Source organism: Toxorhynchites rutilus, chromosome 3 (genome assembly GCF_029784135.1).
Source record: "Toxorhynchites rutilus septentrionalis strain SRP chromosome 3, ASM2978413v1, whole genome shotgun sequence".
Classification (NCBI taxonomy): domain Eukaryota; kingdom Metazoa; phylum Arthropoda; class Insecta; order Diptera; family Culicidae; genus Toxorhynchites; species Toxorhynchites rutilus.
Window position 1 is genome coordinate 288,182,702 of NC_073746.1, and position 22,212 is coordinate 288,204,913.

At 37.8% G+C, this 22,212-nt stretch overlaps 1 protein-coding gene across 2 annotated transcripts in view; it reads left to right on the forward strand.

The window, feature by feature from the left end:
- The first annotated feature begins 215 nt into the window (after nt 1–215).
- LOC129775572 (septin-1) overlaps nt 216–22,212 on the forward strand; it is a 34,483-nt gene continuing 12,486 nt past the window's right edge. The window contains exons 1-4 of one of the 2 annotated variants that reach the window (XM_055780453.1): nt 216–705; nt 21,315–21,506; nt 21,593–21,712; nt 21,774–21,933. Coding sequence is in view for 1 of the 2 variants with exons in the window: in XM_055780452.1 (XP_055636427.1) it covers nt 682–705 (24 nt within the window). In the remaining variant the exon portion in view is untranslated. The remainder of the gene's footprint in view (nt 706–21,314; nt 21,507–21,592; nt 21,713–21,773; nt 21,934–22,212) is intronic. The other variant, XM_055780452.1, reaches the window with a different exon arrangement.

The following is a 22,212-nucleotide window of genomic DNA, read 5'->3' on the forward strand; positions in this document are numbered from 1 at the left end:
TTTACAAACCATGCAAAAACGTATTGTGTTCTGATTACAAACAAAGCAGTAGAATTACATGATGAGCGGCTTTTACGTATTGGTTCACCTGAATCAACTTTTATGCGCCTTGCCCTTGATAAAACCTTCCACGCTCGCTGGCATCCCTATTTTGAAGTTTAAATTACTGCAAATGTGTTGGTGAGTTTGCTGCTTCATGAAACTTTCGCTCGCCGTCGTCTGCATCGACTGCAGTCCAACGTTGGTCGTCGGTGTGTAGCTTTCTGCGTAGTTTGTCCGGGTGTAGTGAGTGTATGCGAAAACAACAGTAATCGAAATTGAGATACAGAAGGACGTTGATTCTAGTGTAATTAATCACAATTCCTTCAATCAAACCGAACCTCAGTAGTATATAGCGAGTAGCGTATAATTGTTCAGAGGCCGGATTTCACGTTTTCCTCCGAAGTGATACATTTAATTAACGGAACAAGAAGAAAACAGCTAGCGGTTCGTTCTGCTTTATGGAAACGGCTGGAATATACAAAAAATCGATTCCATTGTAGTTCAAGAACCGTTTTGCTGCTAATGATTTGCTGACAATCGCAATCTTTGTGCCTCATTTGCTATTTGCCGCAGCCGTTTGCGAATATTTCGTAGCGATTGCTAAAACTGGAAAGCCTCAGGAGAACAGGCAGCGGGAAAATGTCGACAGACTCTGGAAAGAACGTAAGTATAAACAGATTGGGCAAATACACTGTAGCTTGGCCTGTGGTACATGGCGATGAACTTGAAATTGAATCACAACATGGATTTTATGTTGCTGCTCTCCCCCGAGGTGGCAGCGAGGGTGAGACGACCGGTCGAATCAATAATTCTGTCCTGTACGTGTCAAATTTGTTTGGATCGTATACATTTCGATGTCAATTATTGAAATCCAGCGTCTGGGATGGTTGGTTTGAGCTGTGTGTTTAATCATGACGGATTGTTAAGGCGTCTCATAAAATGTATCAATCTTGAACGATTCAAGTGTATGAGTCATCTCACTGGTCCTCGCACTCTTCGAGTTTTCAACGATGCTTTTCCTGCCTTTCAAGCGCCTTCCACATATTCCGACCTTCGACAGAGCTTGGTTGAGTATACAATGTTTGCAATCATTTCAAATTTGTGCAAGGTTTGTGTTTGTGCAAAAATATGCTATAGATTTTTTTTTCTGGATCCATCTTGCTGAATTGAGCTAAGCAATAGAAGATGACCTTTTATTATGTTTTGTTGACGTAAAAGAAACAATTCAGTCGTAAATTTCATCCTGTTTTTCCCCTGTTTCAATGGAATTAGCTAGGTGTGTTATGGTTCAATAATATGTACAAACGAATGTCTCATCACATTTGGGATCGCAATAGATCATTGTAAACTCTGTTAAACTTCTATAAGGCCACCCTGAATATATTTCGTTGTAACACAAACAGTTAGAATTTCAACATGGTATTTTCATACATTGTTGAATGCTTAGAATAAACTATATTTAACGTAAATTTCATTCAAAAGAGTCGTTCGTTTATTTATTGGGCTCTCTCTTACCGCATCCATGAGTGACCTTTATCTCAAAAAGTACGGCTCAACTTGGATTTTGACATAGGACTATGTCTTTGATTTCTATACAGGGGTATCACTATACGAAAAATATAACGATTCATTAAGAGTTCATATTTCAAACGCATATTACTCAAAATCGTTATTGCGACATATGTTGTGTTATATATCATTAGAAGGAAATTTATTCAGCATTTTTTTCTGCTTGAAACATGAACAGTGAATATAGTAAAAAAAATATCAATTTTACGGTTAAAATGGGTATGTTTTCTATCGATTGCACTAACAACTTGCTTTCCTCCTCGACGTAGCGAGCAATCTTTTTGCCTAAATTTGGGCGTTAACTCACAATGTGAGTCAATGCGTACAATGAATTATTCTCCATTTACCGATAATAGACATTTAAAAGTTATTGTATTGTATGTTGCCCAATTAGTTCGTGCTCAATTTACGTTTTTATCGTGTAGGTTTTGCTACTAACAATTTATGTAATTGTGGTCCAGGATGCCATAATATCGCACATGTCGTTTATGTAAAGAATGCAATTAACCAGTTTTATGCCAAGCGTTCGAAAAATCGAACAGCGTCCCCATATATGTCATCCTAAGAAACCCGCTTCATTTCCTCGAAGGCACATGCCCATTCTCCTTCCCCTTTCCTATACATAACAGAACTTAACACCCAACTAGATTAATTCCCAATAGAGCACTCATGGCCATAGAATACTCAATATACATCACCGGGCTAGAAAGTTACTACAAACAATGTTCCGGACAACATGGCGACGGAGGAGAAAATGCTATTTCTATCTATAATATATTTCTGTAGTTATAGATTTATTTGATTTAAGCTTATATTTATGTGGACCTTGACTATTTAGACTTGTGTTTAAAAATGATTCATGACGTTTTCTTCTGCATAACTGAGAAAGAGTAGTAATGGGTTTCTGTGCACATTTTTGAACAGAATGTGGTTCCGGATTCTTCCACGTTTTTTCATTTAACCCGTTAAAGGATACAAGTTCATACAGGAAACGGTTTTTTTCAGGACTTCTATTTTATGTAAGAGGTAAGAAAGAGAAAAAACTACAGATTTTGAACAATGAAAAAACTCAATTAAAATGCAATTACTACACACAATCACAGTCCTATGTCATGATCCCGTCCGTGCCCCTAGGCTCAGACCCTTCAACTTTCTTATAATGTCATCTCCTTTTATTGTTGAACCGTATGTACTTAACGTAAAAAAAATTGGTAAAGTTCGACAGGTGGAAGGAAACGGTAGCATGAACACAGCAAGCATATTGATTGCCACAAAATGTGAGTTTTCCGATCGTGGTTTAAGGTTTTTCCCGCTGATTAAACAAACTTCTCGTGTTTTGTGTAGTAATCTTCTGTTCGCCTACAGAAGTTTGATGCAGCGAAACTGTAAGTTTGATGACAATAAATGAAATAAATTGCTTTTAAATTTTTGAATGTTGTGTGGGGAGACATGGACATGTTTCTGTGTGGCGAATTGATCCTACAGGTTTGAGGCTTTTCTTTGGTCTAATCGATTCCAGATGCCGCTGAACGACAAAAAGAGGATGGGCAGACAAAGTTGGAAGAAGGAGGAGCTTGAAAGAGCAACGCAGACCATCAAGAACGGATTTTATTTGACCAAGCATCGAAAGTGATTTTCAAACACTTTCGAACAACAGTGAAAAGATCTATGCAGAATTCGAGATGGTCTCAATCCAATTTTTCTGGTCTGTAATCTGGCCAAGACACCTGGTATCGATTCCAGAACACTGTTACTGTTGTAACATTATCTCAAAATATTTTACATAAACATAAGCATGTTTTTTTTCGATGAAACACACACTGGTCCAAATCACCCCGTAAAAAATTTCAATGTACAAAAATCATCTCTTTATTTTATGAAATATTTGGTAATTTGCAGCATGATATAATGATTAAACATTATTGATTGAGAGAAAACAAGTGTAGCTCAGTATACAATGTGACATTTTTTATTTAGACCGTATTGGTTTGGAAATATTAGGCGATTTGCTTAGGGGGTTCAAATTTCCCCCCTTTCCCGTACTCGTCAAATGATTGAACACTATTTGATGGGATCATCCAATCCGACGATTAATTTCTCTGATACACCCATACCTCACTATACGGCCGCTCTTTATACGGCCGCTCTTTTTACGGCATTTCTCTATAACAGCCCTCATCAATTAAGGCACATTTTCGATTTACAGCCTAAAATGATTCGCTATAGCGGCAAGCTTCTTTTTTGAAAGTCGATTCCATGCCAAACCAATATAGTGATTCTCTATTTTCTTGAAAAGTGGTAGTTTTGTTCTTTGGCACCCTTGGGAACCCTAATGAAAAAATAAAAAATACGAGTCTAATATGTAGCGATAAGGAACAAAATTACCAATTTTAATGGAAATCTGAGAACCATTATATTGGTTTGGCATGGAATTGCTGTATACATACACATATTTTATGTAACATAAAGTTGTTTCATTTTTGTTTATGGATTATTGTTGGTTTTTGGAGTCTGTTATTATAGGGTTGGGGAAAAAGAAATGCCGTATTTGTGATCGAAATTTGACGATTTATTTAACATACTTTAAATTATCCAATTTAAGTCAAATATGCGCCGTTTTGTTCGCAAACTTGTTGCCATTTAGAAGGCAACTTCATTATCCCCCTCTTATAAACCCCCCCCTCCCCTCCTTATTTGCAAAAAACTCAGACAGCCAGTTTTAGCAAGCCTCTTTTGAGGCCAACTTAGTATCACCAAGAGCGTTTTGCATGGACCGGAAGAGATGATAATCACTTGGAGCCAGGTCCGGACTATACGGTGGGTGCAATAGGACATCCCATCCGAGCTCCCGTAGCTTCTGGCGGGTCATCAAAGATGTGTGAGGTCGAGCGTTGGCATGGTGGAAAACAACACCATTCCTATTGATCATGTCTGGCCGCTTCTGGTCAATCGCCTGTTTCAAACTGTCAAGCTGCTCACAGTAGAGAACCGAGTTGAAGGTCTGCCCATAATTGAGCAGCTCATAGTGGATGATTCCCTTCCAATCCCACCAAACACAGAGCAAAACCGTCCTGGCCGTCAATCCGGGCTTGGCGATGGTTTGGGCCGGCTTACCGCGCTTCGACCACGACTTTTTTCGCTTTAGCTTGTCGTACATGATCCATTTTTCATCACCAGTCACCATCTTCTTCAAAAATGGGTCGAGTTCGTTCCGTTTCAGCAGTGCATTGCAGACGTTGATTCGGTCTAAAAGATTTTTTTGCGTCAACTCGTGTGGCACCCATACATCCAGCTTTTTTTGGAATCCAATCAACGATTTTATCGGTTTCCACGACGATTGGCCTACCAGTACGGGGTGTATCTTCGACAGCCACTACACCAGAACGAAATCGATCAAACCAACGTTGTGCTGTGCGAATCGTTACAGTATCGGGTCCATAAACTACACGAATTTTTTCGGCCGCTTTCGTTGCAGTTTTACCTCGCAGGTAGTAAAAAGTAAAATGTGGCGAATTTCTTGCTTGGTGGACTCCATCTTTGACGCGCTATAACTTGAGTCTGAAAAGGACAATCACAACACTGTCAAAACGAAACTTGTAGCACAGATTGTCGTCTTCAAATAGCCGTATAGTATGACCCGATGCGATAAGTACAACACAAGATATGTTTAAGTGTTGCCATATATTGACAATATACGACATTCCTTTTTCCCCAACCCAATATTATATGTTCAAATATATGTACTTGTTATGTATATATTTTTAAATGAAATGAAAAGATAAAATGCATTTTGAATGATAAACCTATTCAATAAATTTGGAACCAATCGTGTTGAATTTGTATGGATTTGTATTAGAATAATTGATTCCTTATACGGCTTTTCGCTTTGTGGCGAAGTTTCGTGGAACGAATCTAGGCCGTAAAGCGAGGTATGGGTGTACCAATATTTGCTTGGTGAAATGTACCGATTTGGCTTTCTTCGCTCTCCGTGAGCACTTTCCCCTTTGGCATTTTCCAGATTTATCGATCAAAACAACTAAAACAACGGAAAATATAACTGGTCTTGACACTTGAAAAATACAAAAACAATTGATTACGCTCAGCGCTTGCCCGCACACATATGAAAATCATGTAGTGTATGGTAGTCACCAATCCCAATACATTAGAATATAAATTGAAGGATTGTTTGTTTACAATGACACAACGCAGGTCTTATGGCGGGTTTACATTAGGGAGATCTATAGCTATAGATGGATTTATTCACGTGAAAATAAGTGTAAACGGGTGAGAATAAATATGATACACTTATTCGAGGTATATATAACTTGAATAAATTCAGCATATGTAAACGCTTGTGAATTTCTCACTGGTGAGAAATCACTAAAGTTGGATGCAGTTCTACTTCAGGTGAATAAATTCATCGAAAATATGAATATATTCATTATAGAAGTTCGCGCTAGTGTAAACGGTTGATGCGATTTCTATAAATCTCATCATATTTCTTCACATGAATATATCCCTAGTCTAAACCCACCCTTATAGAAGTTGGACAGAGTGTATATCGATTTGGCATGGAATGGCTGTATATGTATAGAATCCTATACGGGAAAACTTGTAAGGGGTTGTGACTAGCAAACGACCGCATTTTCGACGTAGGACTACGGAAATATATTATTCAATCCGCTTGTGTATCACTTCGGATAATATTTTAGAATGCATCGACATTTTTGGAAAAACGTTTCGGAAGAATGTTTTGGTGGAGTGGAAAGAGTCGTAGTTTTGTAAAATCAGCTGAAGATGGTTGAGTCGTGATTCTTTTTTTCCCTCGCCAGAACAATTGATGTACATACGCCTACAGGTATATACAGAGCGGATTCGATTATATACAGTCTTCGATTTATTTCCAATGTTAAAAAAAGTTTTTTAAATTTGTGTTTCATGCATATATTTTTCGTTTTTTTAATATAAAAGAAAAAATGTATTTTTGATTCATCCCCTTGAAGTAATGAAATACCCTTCTCGTATAAAAAATTCGAACTCTTTCAGGAGATCATAGAAGATCATATTTGATGAAAAATATCCTTGTACGCATAACAGTTCGGCTGAAAAGTTTATATGGTAACACAGTAAAACTATTTTTTTTGCAAAATTAAATTTTAGTATTCAACATAATTAGCTTTGAGGGCGATACAGCGATTACAGCGATCTTGCAACTTTTCGGTACCATTTTTATAGTACTCTTTCGGTTTTCCCCTAAATAGGCCTCAGTTTCGGTAATCACTTCATCATCGGTCTTAAATTTCTTGCCAGCGAACATTCTCTTCAGGTCTGCGAACAGAGAATAGTCTCTGGGGGCTAGATCTGGAGAATACGGTGGATGTGGAAGCAATTCGAAGCCCAATTCATGCAATTTCGTCATCAATACACGAAATTCGGATTTTTCCATTTTTTCACAATAACAAAAGTTGCTTCACTCTCAATGCTGTAACTCACGAACAAATCGATCGATTGGTGTCAAATTTTGACACGTATCCATTGAAAATAGTGTTTTGTGATTGTCAAGTAGATTTTTGCAAGAGGCGCCATCTAGACGTCAACATTATGAACTTTTCAGCCGAACTGTTATTTTCGAATTTCAACAATGACCGAGTTATTGAGCTTTTCCTCTGTTTGCCTTAAACTGGCTCTAATTCAGAAACAACGCTACGTAGGACAATTCTGTTACTTCCATTTGAAGAATGAGAAGATTTTTTACAGGATACAGTTGTGAAACTTCCAAATTTTTTTAAGTAACATTCTAGAAGTGAAAAACTTGAAAATTAGTGGTTTTAAGGTGTTATTCTTAATTTAATCCAAAAAATACATATCTTTTTTTTAATTTCGCTGCAATATCATTTTGAATAATTCCTGGTGAATCTTTAACTAGAATCTACCAAAACCACGATTTTTACTTCACTCATAACAGCCAATTGACTTCACTTTAACGTTGAAATATTTCATTTTTGCTTGAAATAAGTCATATTTGAAATATAAAAACATAGTTTTTTGAACTGTATATAATCGAGTCCAAAATTGTATATAATCAAATCATATATAATCGAGTCCGACCTGTATATGCCTGTTCTATTACCACCATTCACGTTGACGACATTGAGCTTCGTTTTTCGAATTTGAAAAGCGACTAAGACAATAATTGTTTTTCTGGTGGAATTAACATGTTGGAAATGTTGGAAATAAAAGTTATGAACGAAAATTAAATTTTCCGTATCGAATATGTATTCTAAGTAAAAGAGAAACACGTTTTTGGTCGCAAATTGTGAAAAAATATATGACAAATGTGTTTGATAAAGTTTGTATTTCATAATGAAGAGTTTTGATGGAGATATCAGAGAATGTATCGACAAATGGTTAAGTAAGGGAAAGGCTCCGTATCATTTCATCGAGTTTCACCTTGGATTTGAAATTGCGAACAAAATCGCACCACGATTACATTCACAACTCGATAGTGCATAATTATCGAGTCTCGAAAGAATATAGACCGCTCACTGACAGAACCAAGTTAACAGAGGTTGCAAATTCTGCTTTTACGCTCTCATCGTTTGGACAAGTTGCCATCAGACGGAGCTAAAATTGAAACAATGACTCTCTCCACGGTGTCCGTTCAGATGTTGCACTGTTTTTTTCTTTATATACAACATACTTCATTCTATTGCACAGAATGTTTGCATTGAGCTGCGCGACCGATCAATTTTTCAAATAAACTCTTAGCTTCAACATATGACGCTAACGTCATATTATATTTCTGTTTAGACTCGCACTAATAAAAGTGTTACAGAGCCACGTAATTTATTTGTCCGTCCGATGCAACGTGACGTGTTGCATCATTATCGCTACATTACTTTCTCCTCTTAGAGCACATGTGGCTTGGGCTTCAAATTGCTTCCAGAGCATAGTATACATTGAACATTTTCTTTCTTCTCTTTCATTGCCGTACAACGAACGCTGCATCTGATCCACGTAGCGTATTCCGAATCTTCTAGAACAAATTACTGATGAAGAGAATCGTAAAAAGTAGAAATGTCTGAGCCTAGGGGCACGGAAGGAAATTTTACGTAGGACTGTAATGGTTCAGAACAGTAATTTTTTTAAAATGAAATTCTTTTTATTGTTCAGAAATCTCTTAGTTCAACTCTTTTGAAACTCCAAATAGGGCAGTTTGTTATATGTACTTATAACCGTCAAACGATTTGAAACGAACAAAAATAAGCAAAATTAACTTCTGGCAGGAAGTTCAACTGTGTAACTAAAAATGATTAATGAATATCAGTGTAACACATAACATCGGTAAACGGGATAGGGATCGGTAAACAAAAAAATATATATCGTCATTGATTACATTGAATATGAAGTTTATGCGGAAGAAACAAAAAACGAGTTGAAAGTTCTTACGATTTTTATTGTTATCATTTTTCGCTGTACAATTGCCCATGTTACCGCAGCCCGAAATCAATCAATAATAGATGTCAATACTTACAATACTTCAATTATTGCTTTTGCTGTTTTGCAATCCAGTTAGCGAGTAAAATTCGATAATTGTATTGATTTTCCGGCCCAATTAACGAACGATCACTGTATGGGTGACACTTTTCTCGTTGCTTTGTTGAAATCTTGCATGAAATTTGAGTGATGCTTGAAATCTTGCATCTGATTACTTCGAAAAAGGTCTTGCTAATTTGTTTGATAGAACGAATTATTGCACACAATTTTGTGTTACACACAATGGAAACAAAGTTGAAAGAAAGAATGCATAATACATGATTTACCATCGCATTCGCTCGAAACATACCTCTTGTATTTGTTAAATTGCTCACTCATTTTACTATTTCCATTATTGATGTCTCAGGGGAACGAAATACTGGATAAATTTGCCGTCTAATGATATATATTATACTAGCTTACCCGGCAAGCTTCGTTCCGCCCAAAATTTGTTTTTGTTATTCCCTAAAACCCCCACATGCTAAATTTGGTTTCATTTGCTTGATTAATTTTCTAGTTATGCAGAAATTTGTGTTTCATTTGTATGGCAGACCCACCTAAGAGAGGGGGAGGAGCATCTAACCACCATAGAATCATTTATTGCACCCTAAAACCACCACATGTCAAATTTGGTTCCATTTGCTTGATTAATTCTCGTGTAATTCAGAAATTTGTGTTTCATTTGTATGGCAGTCCCCCCCCCTAAGAAAGGGGGGAATAGTATCTAACTACCGTAAAACATTTATTGCACCCTAAAACCTCCACATGCCAAATTTGGTTTCATTTCATTGATTAATTTTCGAGTTACCTTCAAACATTCACGTTTTCTTACTAAACTTATTAATTTGCGAGTCCAATCGCAGATCTGTTCATTGATTGATCTTCTAATCGAGCCCGTTGAATTTACGTTTTACTATAAAATTCCTAGTATTTCTACCAAAACTCATCATTATAATATCAGATTATTTTCAGACACAATTCTCGTTCAAGATTTTTCAACCACTTGCAAATAACATATTTCAGCCCTAAATCAGACAATTCCTTCCTCAAGTTTTGCTCTTATCAACACATTCGGCGATACTTTTTTATTGGTATAGATAGAAGAAAATATATGAGTGCGTTTCATCACATTAAAATCCATTTCCAGTTTCGAACAAAGATCAATTTCGCTAGCGCAAACATCAAATGGACTAACAGCACTTGTCACTATGTAATTGTAGAACATATGGGAAATTACTTTTCACATTTTTGATTAGTTCTCGAGTTATGCAGAAATTTGTGTATCATTTCTATGACAGCCCTCCCCCCTCAAAAAGGTGGGTGGAGTGTTGAACCACTTTAGAAATGTTTCTTGCCCCCTTTAACCACCACATGTCAAATTTGGTTCAGTTTGCTTGATAAGTTCTTGAATTATGTAGAAAAGTATGCTTCATTTCTATGGCAGTTTCATTTGTATGGCAGCCCCACCTAAGAGAGGGGGAGGAGCATCTAACCACCATAGAATAATTTATTGCACCCTAAAACCACCACATGCTAAATTTGGTTCCATTTGCTTGATTAATTCTCGTGTAATTCAGAAATTTGTGTTTCATTTGTATGGCAGCCACCCCTAAGAGAGAGGGGAGGAGTATCTAACCACCGTAAAACATTTATTGCACCCACTTTGGGGCTGTCCACATACCACGTGGACAGAAAAAGCATGATTTTAGACACCCCCTCCCCCTCCGTGGACAAGCGTGGACATTTCTTATACCCCTCCCCCTGTTGTCCACGTGGACATTCCTCCGGTTTTAAGGAAAAAATCAAGAAATTCTATTTTTTTCGCTTAAATTTCATTTCAGGTTTGTTTCTATTTTCTATTCCATATGTTTATTGATAAAAATTATAGCCTTACCAATGGTAACGATTTGTCTTGAAATCTTCGATTTTTTTTCTACATTGTCCGGGAGCTCATTATTTTTTTCCGAATTCCATTTACGTTATCTCCATATCCATTTTAAAATATCGATTGTGAGCTTATTCTCGAGGATTTTTATTGAAACTGGCTGGCTGTTTGAGTTTTCAAAAAATCAGACAATGAAATCAAGCACTTTGTTTGAAAACAGAATTTTCTCGTCTAAACAACAATGACTTTCGCTTTTACAGGTTCGGTAGTGCCTGATGGCTATAATGAACCTAGTAAAAACAAAACATCTGCAATATCATCGTGATCGATGATTCCGTTGACCTACAACCCTTAATTGTTAAATCATGCTAAATATGTATTGTCCTGAAAAGTTCGTGCCGATTCTAAGGAAAAAACCAAAAGCATATTTTTGTAAACATACATCTTTTCGATCTTAGATGCATCGTTTTTTCCTGAGTATTTCATCATCCTTCATGCAACTTGAGAATTCCATCCTCTCAGAACTTATGCTATGCAGTAAGTTGAAGTTCTTACAAGAATCTTAACAGTTAATAATATGAAGATGCAATATCTGGTGTGTAAGGCGGGTGGAATTTTAGAAGTGCCCTAGAAGCGTTCTGGATCGTTGATTTTCAAACGTTCAGCTGCTAGCAGTACTTGTTGGAATTCATCGAAACTAGTTGCTTGGTAGATGCTCATGATACAGATTTTCTTCAAGTCCTACCAGACCCAGCCATAACTTTCTTCAAGCGAAAACCTGCTTCGGGGTTCCATTCACTTGCTAAGATTTTTTTAACTCAACATTCTTGTAAATGATTTGCCCTTTCCAATTCGTTACAAATATGTATTTTTGTCGCGTTTATGAAACGAATCGCAGATTGAGATAAGTCCCTTCAAGTGTTTTTCGGTAAAATAAACCCTTATTCCGGAATCCGGTCGAATTTGAAATTAGCACAATGTTGCGTTCTTTAAAAGGGTATTCTAGTCTAGAAATTTGAAAAAAATCAATTTCTTTTCTTCATATTTCTCTAATTCAGACATTTAAGAATATACCATAGGAGAGACTTTTCGACAATCTCATTATTTACCAAGTTATAGCCATTTTAGTGATGCGATATCTTATCTAGTACGGCCATAACAATTAACTTCAAACGCGTTTTTCTCGAAACATGTTTTTTTCAAACCTGCTTACACGATATCTCAAGTTCTACTTATCCGATCTATGTTTATATGAATACAATCTGTATGTATCTTTCTATCGCATGAACCTATAAAAAATCATAATTTTGTAACTTTACTATTTTAAAAAAATCAAGAAACTTAAAAAAAATGTTTTAAACAGCATTTTTTTTCTCCAAATTACCGCCATTTTATCAAAAAACACGTTTTTGACTTGTCCGAGGTTCATGCGATAGTGGCATCTTTACTGATTCAGAATCTGTTCGATTTGTTTGTTTCAGAGAACCAGAAGTGCTGGAATCTTGTACGCCATGGCACAACTTTTTTTTGAACCCCCTCACTTGATCAGCTTCTAATTATGGATATATTTTTTTTCGTTCAATTTTCGTTTTATTGTTGAAAGATAGATAAACGAATAGTGATATAATGGATGGTAAAAATATTCTTTGTTTTACTTTTTCGGATCTCGAAGAAACGTCCGAAATTCGGTCTCTATCCCCCTTAATCTGATCGAGTTAGATCCTATCGGATTGTACAAATGTTGCAACCTTGAAATGCGGAATGCAAAAGTTTATTTCATTCGGATTGCGATATGTCAAATCCGATCGGGTTCCGTAATATGGGTTAATATGTAGTCCACGCAGTGTTGCATGTTTGCATGTTGCATGCATGTTTTTCGTGATGTTTCGTTTCTGTGATTTGTGATTTTCGACATCTGTAGCGAATCTACTAATTCATGTGCATGAAAGATTAATCTTGTCTTTTAATTAATCAACAGTAGCAGCATGAACTTTCCAGACAACTCAAAAGAAGCGCATTACAAAAATTACCAGACATCAATGAAGAACACCATCATTGCAAGAAATAGATCTTCAGAGATACGGCCCGTACACTCATGGAAGAAATTGTTGTTCCTTTCAATGTTCAGAAATCCTTGGGAGTTCTCGAAAAAAAACCAAACAGTTTTGTCATCAAGAGCAAAAGCTGAAGTCGTGATTTTTAATACAGTAGAACCCCGATTATCCGCGGAATAGTGCGGCAAGGCCTCCGCGGATTACGAAAATCGCGGATAACGTAATAAATTACTAAAAATGAGATTCGAACACAAAAAAAAAATATTTCGGGATGATAACTAAGTTTTGAATTAAGTTCAACTTGTTAAAAAACCTCCCTGGTGTGGCGAAACATCGCTTGTTGAAATTGTTGGAGAAAATGATCTTGTTTCGCCTTGATCGATGGGTTGAAACGAATGGCCTACTCTCAGATACACAATATGGGTTCCGCAGGGGCAAGGGGACGAATGATTGTCTTGCGTTGCTTTCTTCAGAAATTCAAATGGCTTACGCCGAAAAAAAACAAATGGCTTCAGTATTCTTGGACATAAAGGGGGCGTTTGATTCAGTTTCAATAGAGGTCCTGTCAGACAAATTACACTCTCGGGGTCTGCCGCCTCTATTGAATAATATGTTATATAACTTGCTTTGTGAGAAACATTTGAATTTTTCTCATGGAGATTCGGCAGTGAGTCGGATCTCTTACATGGGCCTCCCTCAGGGCTCATGTTTAAGCCCCCTTTTGTACAACTTCTATGTAAGCGACATCGACAATTGCCTTACACAAAATTGCAACCTAAGACAACTTGCAGATGATGGAGTGGTGTCTGTCGTAGGATCAAACGAATCCGACCTGCAAGGACCCTTACAAGCTACTTTGAACAATTTTTCAACCTGGGCCATTGGGCTAGGGATCGAATTCTCCACGGAGAAAACAGAGATGGTGGTTTTTTCTAGGAAGCATAGACCAGCAAAACCAAAGCTTCAACTTTTGGGTAAACCGATCACTCATGCTATGTCATTCAAGTATCTTGGGGTCTGGTTCGACTCCAAATGTACTTGGGGGGCCCATATTAGGTATCTGAGTAAAAAATGTCAACAAAGAATAAACTTCCTCCGTACAATTACCGACACCTGGTGGGGAGCCCATCCTGAAGATCTTATAATGTTGTATCGAACAACTATTCTCTCAGTGATGGAGTATGGCAGTTTCTGTTTTCAATCAGCTGCCAAAACACACCTCATTAAACTCGAGCGAATTCAGTATCTTTGTCTCCGTATTGCGTTGGGATGTATGCCCTCAACGCATACCATGAGTCTCGAGGTTTTGGCAGGCCTACTCCCACTAAAAGATCGCTTCAATTTATTATCTCTTCGGTTCCTCATCCGGTGTAAGGTTATGAACCCATTGGTGATCGGAAATTTTGAGCAGCTTATCGAGCTAAATTTTCATTCTGGATTCATGAGCTCATATCATGAATTCATCACCATGCAGGTTGATCCTTCTTCGTATATTCCCAACCGTGTTTGTTTTTCTGACTACATCAATTCCTCTGTACATTTTGATCTGTTCATGAAGGAGAAAATCCATGAAATTCCAGATTATCTTCGATCGAGGATCGCTCCTACGATCTTCAAAGCAAAGTATGGGCGTGTCAATTGTGATAATATGTACTTTACTGATGGGTCCTCTATGAATGAGTCCATAGGATTTGGAGTGTTCAACGTATTTTTTAGCACCTCACACAGTCTTCAGTATCCTTGCTCAGTATATATTGCTGAATTGGCAGCAATACACTGGGCGCTGGACAGCGTCGCCTCACGACCTGTTGAACACTATTACATTGTAACGGATAGTCTTAGCTCTGTCGAAGCTATCCGTTCAGTGAGGCCGGAAAAGCACTCGCCGTACTTCCTTGAGAGAATACGAGAAATTTTGAGTGCTTTATCCAGACGCTGTTATGTCATTACCTTTGTCTGGGTCCCTTCACATTGCTCCATTTCGGGTAATGAGAGGGCTGACTCATTAGCAAAGGTAGGTGCAATTGAAGGCGATATTTATCAGCGTCAAATCGCCTTCAATGAATTTTATTCTTTAGTTCGTAAAAATACCATCGCTAACTGGCAACGCAAGTGGAACGAAGATGAATTGGGCCGGTGGTTCCACTCGATTATCCCTAAGGTTAGCCTCAAACCATGGTTCAAAAGTCTGGACTTGAGTCGGGACTTTATTCGGACCTTCTCCCGACTCATGTCCAATCACTGTTCTTTAGATGCGCTGCTTTTTCGTTTCAAGCTTGCCGACAGCAATCTCTGCGTTTGTGGCCATGGTTACCACGACATCGAACACGTTGTTTGGTCGTGCGAGCTATATTTTGTCGCCAGATCGAATTTAGAAAACTCCCTTCGAGCTCGAGGAAGGCAGCCCAATGTGCCGGTGAGAGATGTGTTGGCTCGGTTAGACCTTGATTACATGTCCCAAATATATGTTTTCCTTAAAGATATCGATCTTCGAGTGTGATTGTTCTTACATACTTTCCCCCCCATTTTCTCCTCCTTTTCGTCCTTCGCGAGCTATCGGTTCCCTAACATTAGAATAAGTTAAATTGTTAATACATATTAGATGTGAGGATAGTTTAAGAATTCAGTGTGATGTGTGAGTATGAATGTGAAAGTGAGTGTGAGTGTGAGTGTGAACATGGTTACAATCTCCTTACATCCCATCCTTTTCCTAAAGAAAATGTGTCACCCTTCTAAACTCGAGTCGACCGCGAGTAATCGGTTTCCTATTTCATTAACCGTAGAATTAAGAAAACATGTTAATAGTAAAAGTATAGTTGAGAGTTTGGCTTCTTTAAACCTATGTAACTGAGCCTGTACAAATAAACGAATTATAAAAAAAAAAAAACTAAGTTTTATAAATACATGCATCATTAAACTATGCATCTGTAAAGTCGTACACACCAGGGGTCAATTAATGTAAAAGCCATAACCAAAACAAAATAGCAAAAGCCTACCACTCACTGATCAATTTCGGGAAAGTCCATAGAATTACTATGGAACTCACTTCCGCGGATAAACTGCACCGCGGTTCATCCGTTCGTGGATAATCGAGGTTCCACTGTGCTACAAAAATCCAACATTCTTTTTGTTATTGGGTGTCTTCATCCTGGCGGATTTAATGGCCCTCCGATTGGAATAAATTGGATCCTAGTTCATGTGCGTTACCTTCAGAATATACATTTCAGGAAATAGGTTCAGTCAGATGAAAAACTAACTAACTACTAACTTGAATGTTTTACTTTAAAAAAATACTTAACGTGTCCACGTGGACAGTATCAAAACCCCCTTCCCCCTCACCGTGGACAAGCGTGGACATTTTCGTAACCCCCCCCCCCATTCGTTTTCATTCATTCGACATTCACGTTTTAACTGGTCCGGCATGTTAAACGTCAAATAAAATCGAGGGGAACTTCAATGAATTGTCTGATTCGCGTTGTTCATGATTTTGGATAAACAAAAAGATTCCAATGGAAGTTCCGCATTGAGTGCGACAACAGGTATGAAGTATAATTTGAGGAAATTATTTTTCTGTAGTTTAATCAATGTTTTTGTCATACGAAAATAATGTCAATTTTCATAACATTTCTAATTACATTCGAATGCCGAACGTCAATTGTTTACGAAATTTTGCTTTTTGACTGGTCCAAGGACCAGTTAACGTTCGCCCAATTAAACAGCAGACCAGTTAGCGAACGATTACTGTATCTGAATGATCCACTCGTGTTTGGTTATATGTTCGTGAGAGGTTACTTGCATGACACATTGTGTATCATTCGATATTGATCGAAATCCAAACACTGTAGATGTATTTGACTTAAGGCAGTATTCTAGTCTAGAAATTTTAAAAAATCCTTTTTTTTCCTTCTGTAGTTTAAGCATTTAAGAATATGCCATAGAAAGGACTTATCAAAAATCCTATTATTTACTGAGTTAGAGCCATTTTAGTGATGTGGTATCCTATCTAGTACGGCCATAACAATGAACTTCAAACGCGTTTTTCTCGAAATTATTTTTTTCAAACTGGCGTACACGATATCTCAAGTTCTACTGAACCGATTCATGTCGAATTTATATGGATACAATCTGCAGACATCTCTTTATCGCATGAACCTTTAGAACATGATATTTTTTGAATTCTACTATTTTTAAAACATCGGAAAACGTAAAACAACGTTTTAAAACCGCATTTTGTTTTTCAAACGGCCGCCATTCTGTCAAAAAAGATATTTTTGACTTGTCCGAGATTCATGCGATAGCGGCATCTTTACTGATTTAGAATCTGTCCGATTTTTTTGTTTTAGATTATCAGAAGGGCTGGAATCGTGTACGCAATGGGACAACTTTTTTTTGAACCCTCTCACTTCATCAGCTCTTCACTATTCTAGTTATAAATATTTTTTCTCCGTTCAATTTTAGTTTTATTGTTAAAAGATAGATGGCCAAATAATTATATCATGGATGGTAAAAATATTCTTTATTTTATTTTTACGGAACTCGAAAAAATGCAAGTTGAAACAATTATTAAGAAAAAAAAGAAAATTTGAGAATTGATGTTTTTCGAAACATCCAGTGTGAGTATCTTCTTATTTTTTTTATCGAACCTTGTATATGTATATGTATATGTAATATAATTTAAATTTATCGATTCTGTGATATTTTTTAGATAACTTTCGAGTTGAACTTCGACAAATCCGTTTTAACTTGCTCCGGTGTACTTTATATACTGTAATTGGGGTGGCGTTAATACGTAAGTCCCTGAATTGATAATACTGTCAAACAAATGGATACATCAAATCAAATGGATTCAATCGAATGCGTTGTATTTGGTATAATTTTCCGTTTATCCTTGATTTATTTATACATTTTTGAAACACAGGCGCCCACCATTCGCGATCTGTTGTCATCGCTCAAGGCGTTTCCTGGTTATTTTTCACACAATTCGCCTACGAATTTCCGCTGCATTAATTAGCGAAATTTCCTGTAATATCATTACACCGTAGTCAAGCTCCTATCGATCCAACACGCTCGCTTGAGCGTACAGACCTTCTTCAGGTGCATTCAGAGAAGATACATTTTCAGTGTTGTTGGTTTGAAAACCTCAGTGAATGCGTAAATTGAGTTCAAAACGTGCGAACCCTGCCGCACATAACAGCGTGATAAATTAAAACAAAAATGTTTATCAATTATCGTGCAATATAGTTGTCAGCTTTGTGCGATACCGTCTTCGGTATAGAATGTGCGTGGGGGTACACTTTTAGTATTGCTCCAGCTGAATTAGCTAATTGTACTTTGTTCCGCGATCTTAAACTCGAACAGTACTGAAGCGCCTTTCTTTCCTGCGTTTCGTTTGTTGATATTATGCGCCCCTCAACGGCTCGTGTAATCAGTTGTTTGTGTGTTTTCATGTGCTGTTATTTTTCGATGCTTTCTCGTCTGAATGTAGTGCATTCAGTTCATTCATTCATAGGCAAACGTGGGTGCCAACGAATGCAGTTGCATTATTTACGTTCAAATCAACCCACACCAAGCTACTACAAAACAACGCTACAGTTTAGCCACTGCTGTTTACGTCTGTATACGGAAGCAGACTAGACCATTTTGAAGGCACAACCAATCCAGACGATAGCACACGTGTCGGATGCGGGGTTCCCGCAGACAATAATTATTTTATTCATAATTTGTATCAGTTTTTTCGGGACAGGGGAATGAACTGTGCTCGAGTTGGAATTTTGTTTTTCTTAGCTCATGCCCGATGTAACGGTGCTGTGAACTATGCATCCCTAATGTGCTCGATTTTTACCATTCTCAGCACGATCGCTTCCCACCCAGGAATTGAGTTTCAAAGCGAGTAGCTTTTCCTGGGTCATTATCGCCTATAACCATATGCTACGTATGCACGTACATGCACCACGAAAGCAGTCGAGGGAGAGACAAAATTCGCCTCGCAGAAACCTCGGCTCAGGCTTGTGTCTATCACAACCGCTACTACCCCTAGAGAGGCAGTCAACATTTTTGTGCGCTGACGAAAGAAAGTGCGAAACATTTTCCCAAATTCCAATCACGTATGCTTGCGATGTTTCCACCAACATCTAGCCGACACTTCCACCTACAACAGTTGTTGTTTCGGGACATTTTTGAAATTGCAACGGTGTTGCGTGCACGCTTCTTCGTATGCTGTTAATAATCTTTTCATCAGAAAAAGCATTATTTATTCGTTGCATTTCATGCATCAAAACGAATGAGCAGAACTCCGACAGTTTTAATTTTACAATAATTCTTCGTCTAACATTTCCCATGTTAACAAAATGTCGATAGATGTAAACAAACCCAGCATCTTGTTGGCAACATCTGTTCAACATAAGCACTAGGAAATTGTATATTTATTTTGTACTGTTTCGATTAAGTTGAGGCGTATTTTGTACCAACTTGTTAATTGGCAGACGAAGCTGCAGACGGTATTTACGTTTAGTAATTTATGAAAATTACAATGTTGAACCCAAATTATTTTCCTGTGCACATTCAGCCGACCTCTCGCAGCTGGTGGGGCCGAGATTCTTTTATTTTTGATGATAAAATAACGGGTCTTTCAATAAGGATGTGTCAACTTTTTTAATATATTTTTTTAAAATTAGACATCGAGAGATAATTATTACAAGGAGCGGCCATGTTAGCATAAATTCCTGCAAAAAAGTCTTTACTACTGGAAGCATTGCTGTGATAATGGTTCTGATGGAGTTGGACACATTATAGAAAGTGAAGATTTTATCCATAAAGTTGACAGACAACTTTGTGAATCTCGATTGGGAAGTTATACTTGAAGGTAAAACAGGGGCAGTGGGGTTTTTGATGTTCCCTCGAGTGATGGGTCGTTCGAAGGTGAACTATTCCCACGGAAGTCAGGAGGAACCTGATTTTGCTTGTCCGCTGCACTCGATAATTTAGGTATGTTAACAGGGGGTATCACCGAAGGGACTTTGTGTTTTGGGAGTGGATAGATTTTTGCGCCGGAGATTCCCTTGGAAAATGAACGGTGTGCCCTCGTTAGTTATGTCCGCTTTCAATTCGTCAACTGGCAACGTGGCGAAGACACTATGTGTGTTGATTGTTTGTTGTTGTTGGGCCAATGGAGGAGCGCGTTTTGAGCGTTTCGTGTTTTAAAATGCGTTTCGAGCGTTTCTTTAATTAGCGCTTCTGTTTCTTCCGGCAACTCATGAATTTCTCATGCCGATAGCATGTGAAGTGTGGAATGTGGAGTTCCCCCGCAATATGGACACTTATGCTCAGTCGCACTACAGCATTCGTCCACATGGTGACTTTTCCGAGTTGGCGACACTCCTCGTTTCTGAATCGCCATGTCGGGAGTTCCACCACTTCTGTCATAAAGTGAATTATAATTATAAAATCCAATTTTTTTTTTTTATTCATACCTAAGTGCGTACACAGTGCATATGATTTGCTACTCGTTGATCACTATCTCCACACTTATTGTTAGTGCCGATGAACGGACAAAAAATCACAGCGATAGCAATAATAGTCCTTCCTCCGCTGGCTTTGTGAACTTCACTTCTCCGCGGTATGAATAACGCACAATTAAAAAAAAAAAACAGAACGATAGAATCACTACACTTACTCAATTGGGTTAACGGTAACTTGGTCGTAAACCAATATACGTGCGGTATGAACTGGTGAACAAAAGATTGCAGCACGATAATTCCAATTACACAATTGATCGCTTGAGCACAAAACATAGCGAACTGCTCAGTGCAGCAGTTGTGAGCCAATTGAATATAAGGATGTGTCTTGTACATAACCTTTCGAGTAAATGGAGCTCAAAGTTTGAAGCTGTGTAGTTTTAGTAGCTTTAAGTTAGAGATGAAACGGATATCCGGTCTCCGGCCTATCTGGCCAATATTTGTTATCCGGCCGGATACCGGATATTGGAAAAAATAATAGTTCTCATTAACAGAAGATAAATCATAACAAGACTTGATTGCTGAAATGCAAGATTTTTTGTTCAAAATTAAAACTCCGCCGGATCTTTGGAGTAGCATACCCAAAAAAACCCTGAAACTATTGAGAACCAGTCGTAGTTGCTCTCCGTGATTGACCAGAACCGACCAAATTGCACAAAGAACACACAGAATGACCCTTGGGACTAGCAAATCATTTTCGTTGTGCAATTTTAGGTGATTCGAGCTTTAAATGGTCAATAACGACGCCGGCCAAGTCCTTAAAGTTACCAGGGGAAGGAAAGGAATGTTAGTATGATATTCGCCGCCCGAAGGCCAGAAGGGTCGCCTCTATAGCGTGGTTCCCTAGCGAATATCAAGGACGGGATAGTTGTTAGTAGGGATAGGTATAAATCAGGATTCACTGAGGTAAGTGATGTGATTATGTAAACGGCACTATCGACCATTCGTAGAAACAAAATTCTGAAAATACTATATGTCACAACACGCGACAGAGATTATCTTCAGGTATCCTGAGAAGGAAAACCGGACTGAAATGGAATATATACAATTTATCGGACGCACATTTGCTAATCGCTAGTCGGCGGACTTTTTATTGTGGGAAACCTGAGAAGGTAACCAAGATAACTCCTCTAAAATCAATCGATCATTTAATATATTCAATTTTTCATCAAGGGTGCGCCATCTCAATTCCAATCGCAACGGCGGAGATTTTTTTTTTTGGAAACCTGAGAAGGTAACCGACATAACTCCTCTAAAATCAATCGGACTGACGATTTATGCTGTTATGCATCGCGCATAACAGGCTGAGAGTAATTTTTGGAAACCCAAGAAGGTAACTTATGAACTGAGTCTGAAATATAAAATTTCAACTATAAAATCTCTGCGTAACACCTTGTATTTCATTTTTATTGTTTTGGTTCTTCCTCTTGCGACATGAGTCGATTAGACTTGAAACATTTTACTTGCACACTTATCATATGCACTTCATCTTGACCACTTGTAAAATTGGCTGCACTGCATTCAAATAACTTGAGTGCAGGAAGAAATCGGAAGAACAAAAGAAACTTCCACATTTCCAAGAGAGAGATAATAATCCTCCGCTTTACTTTTC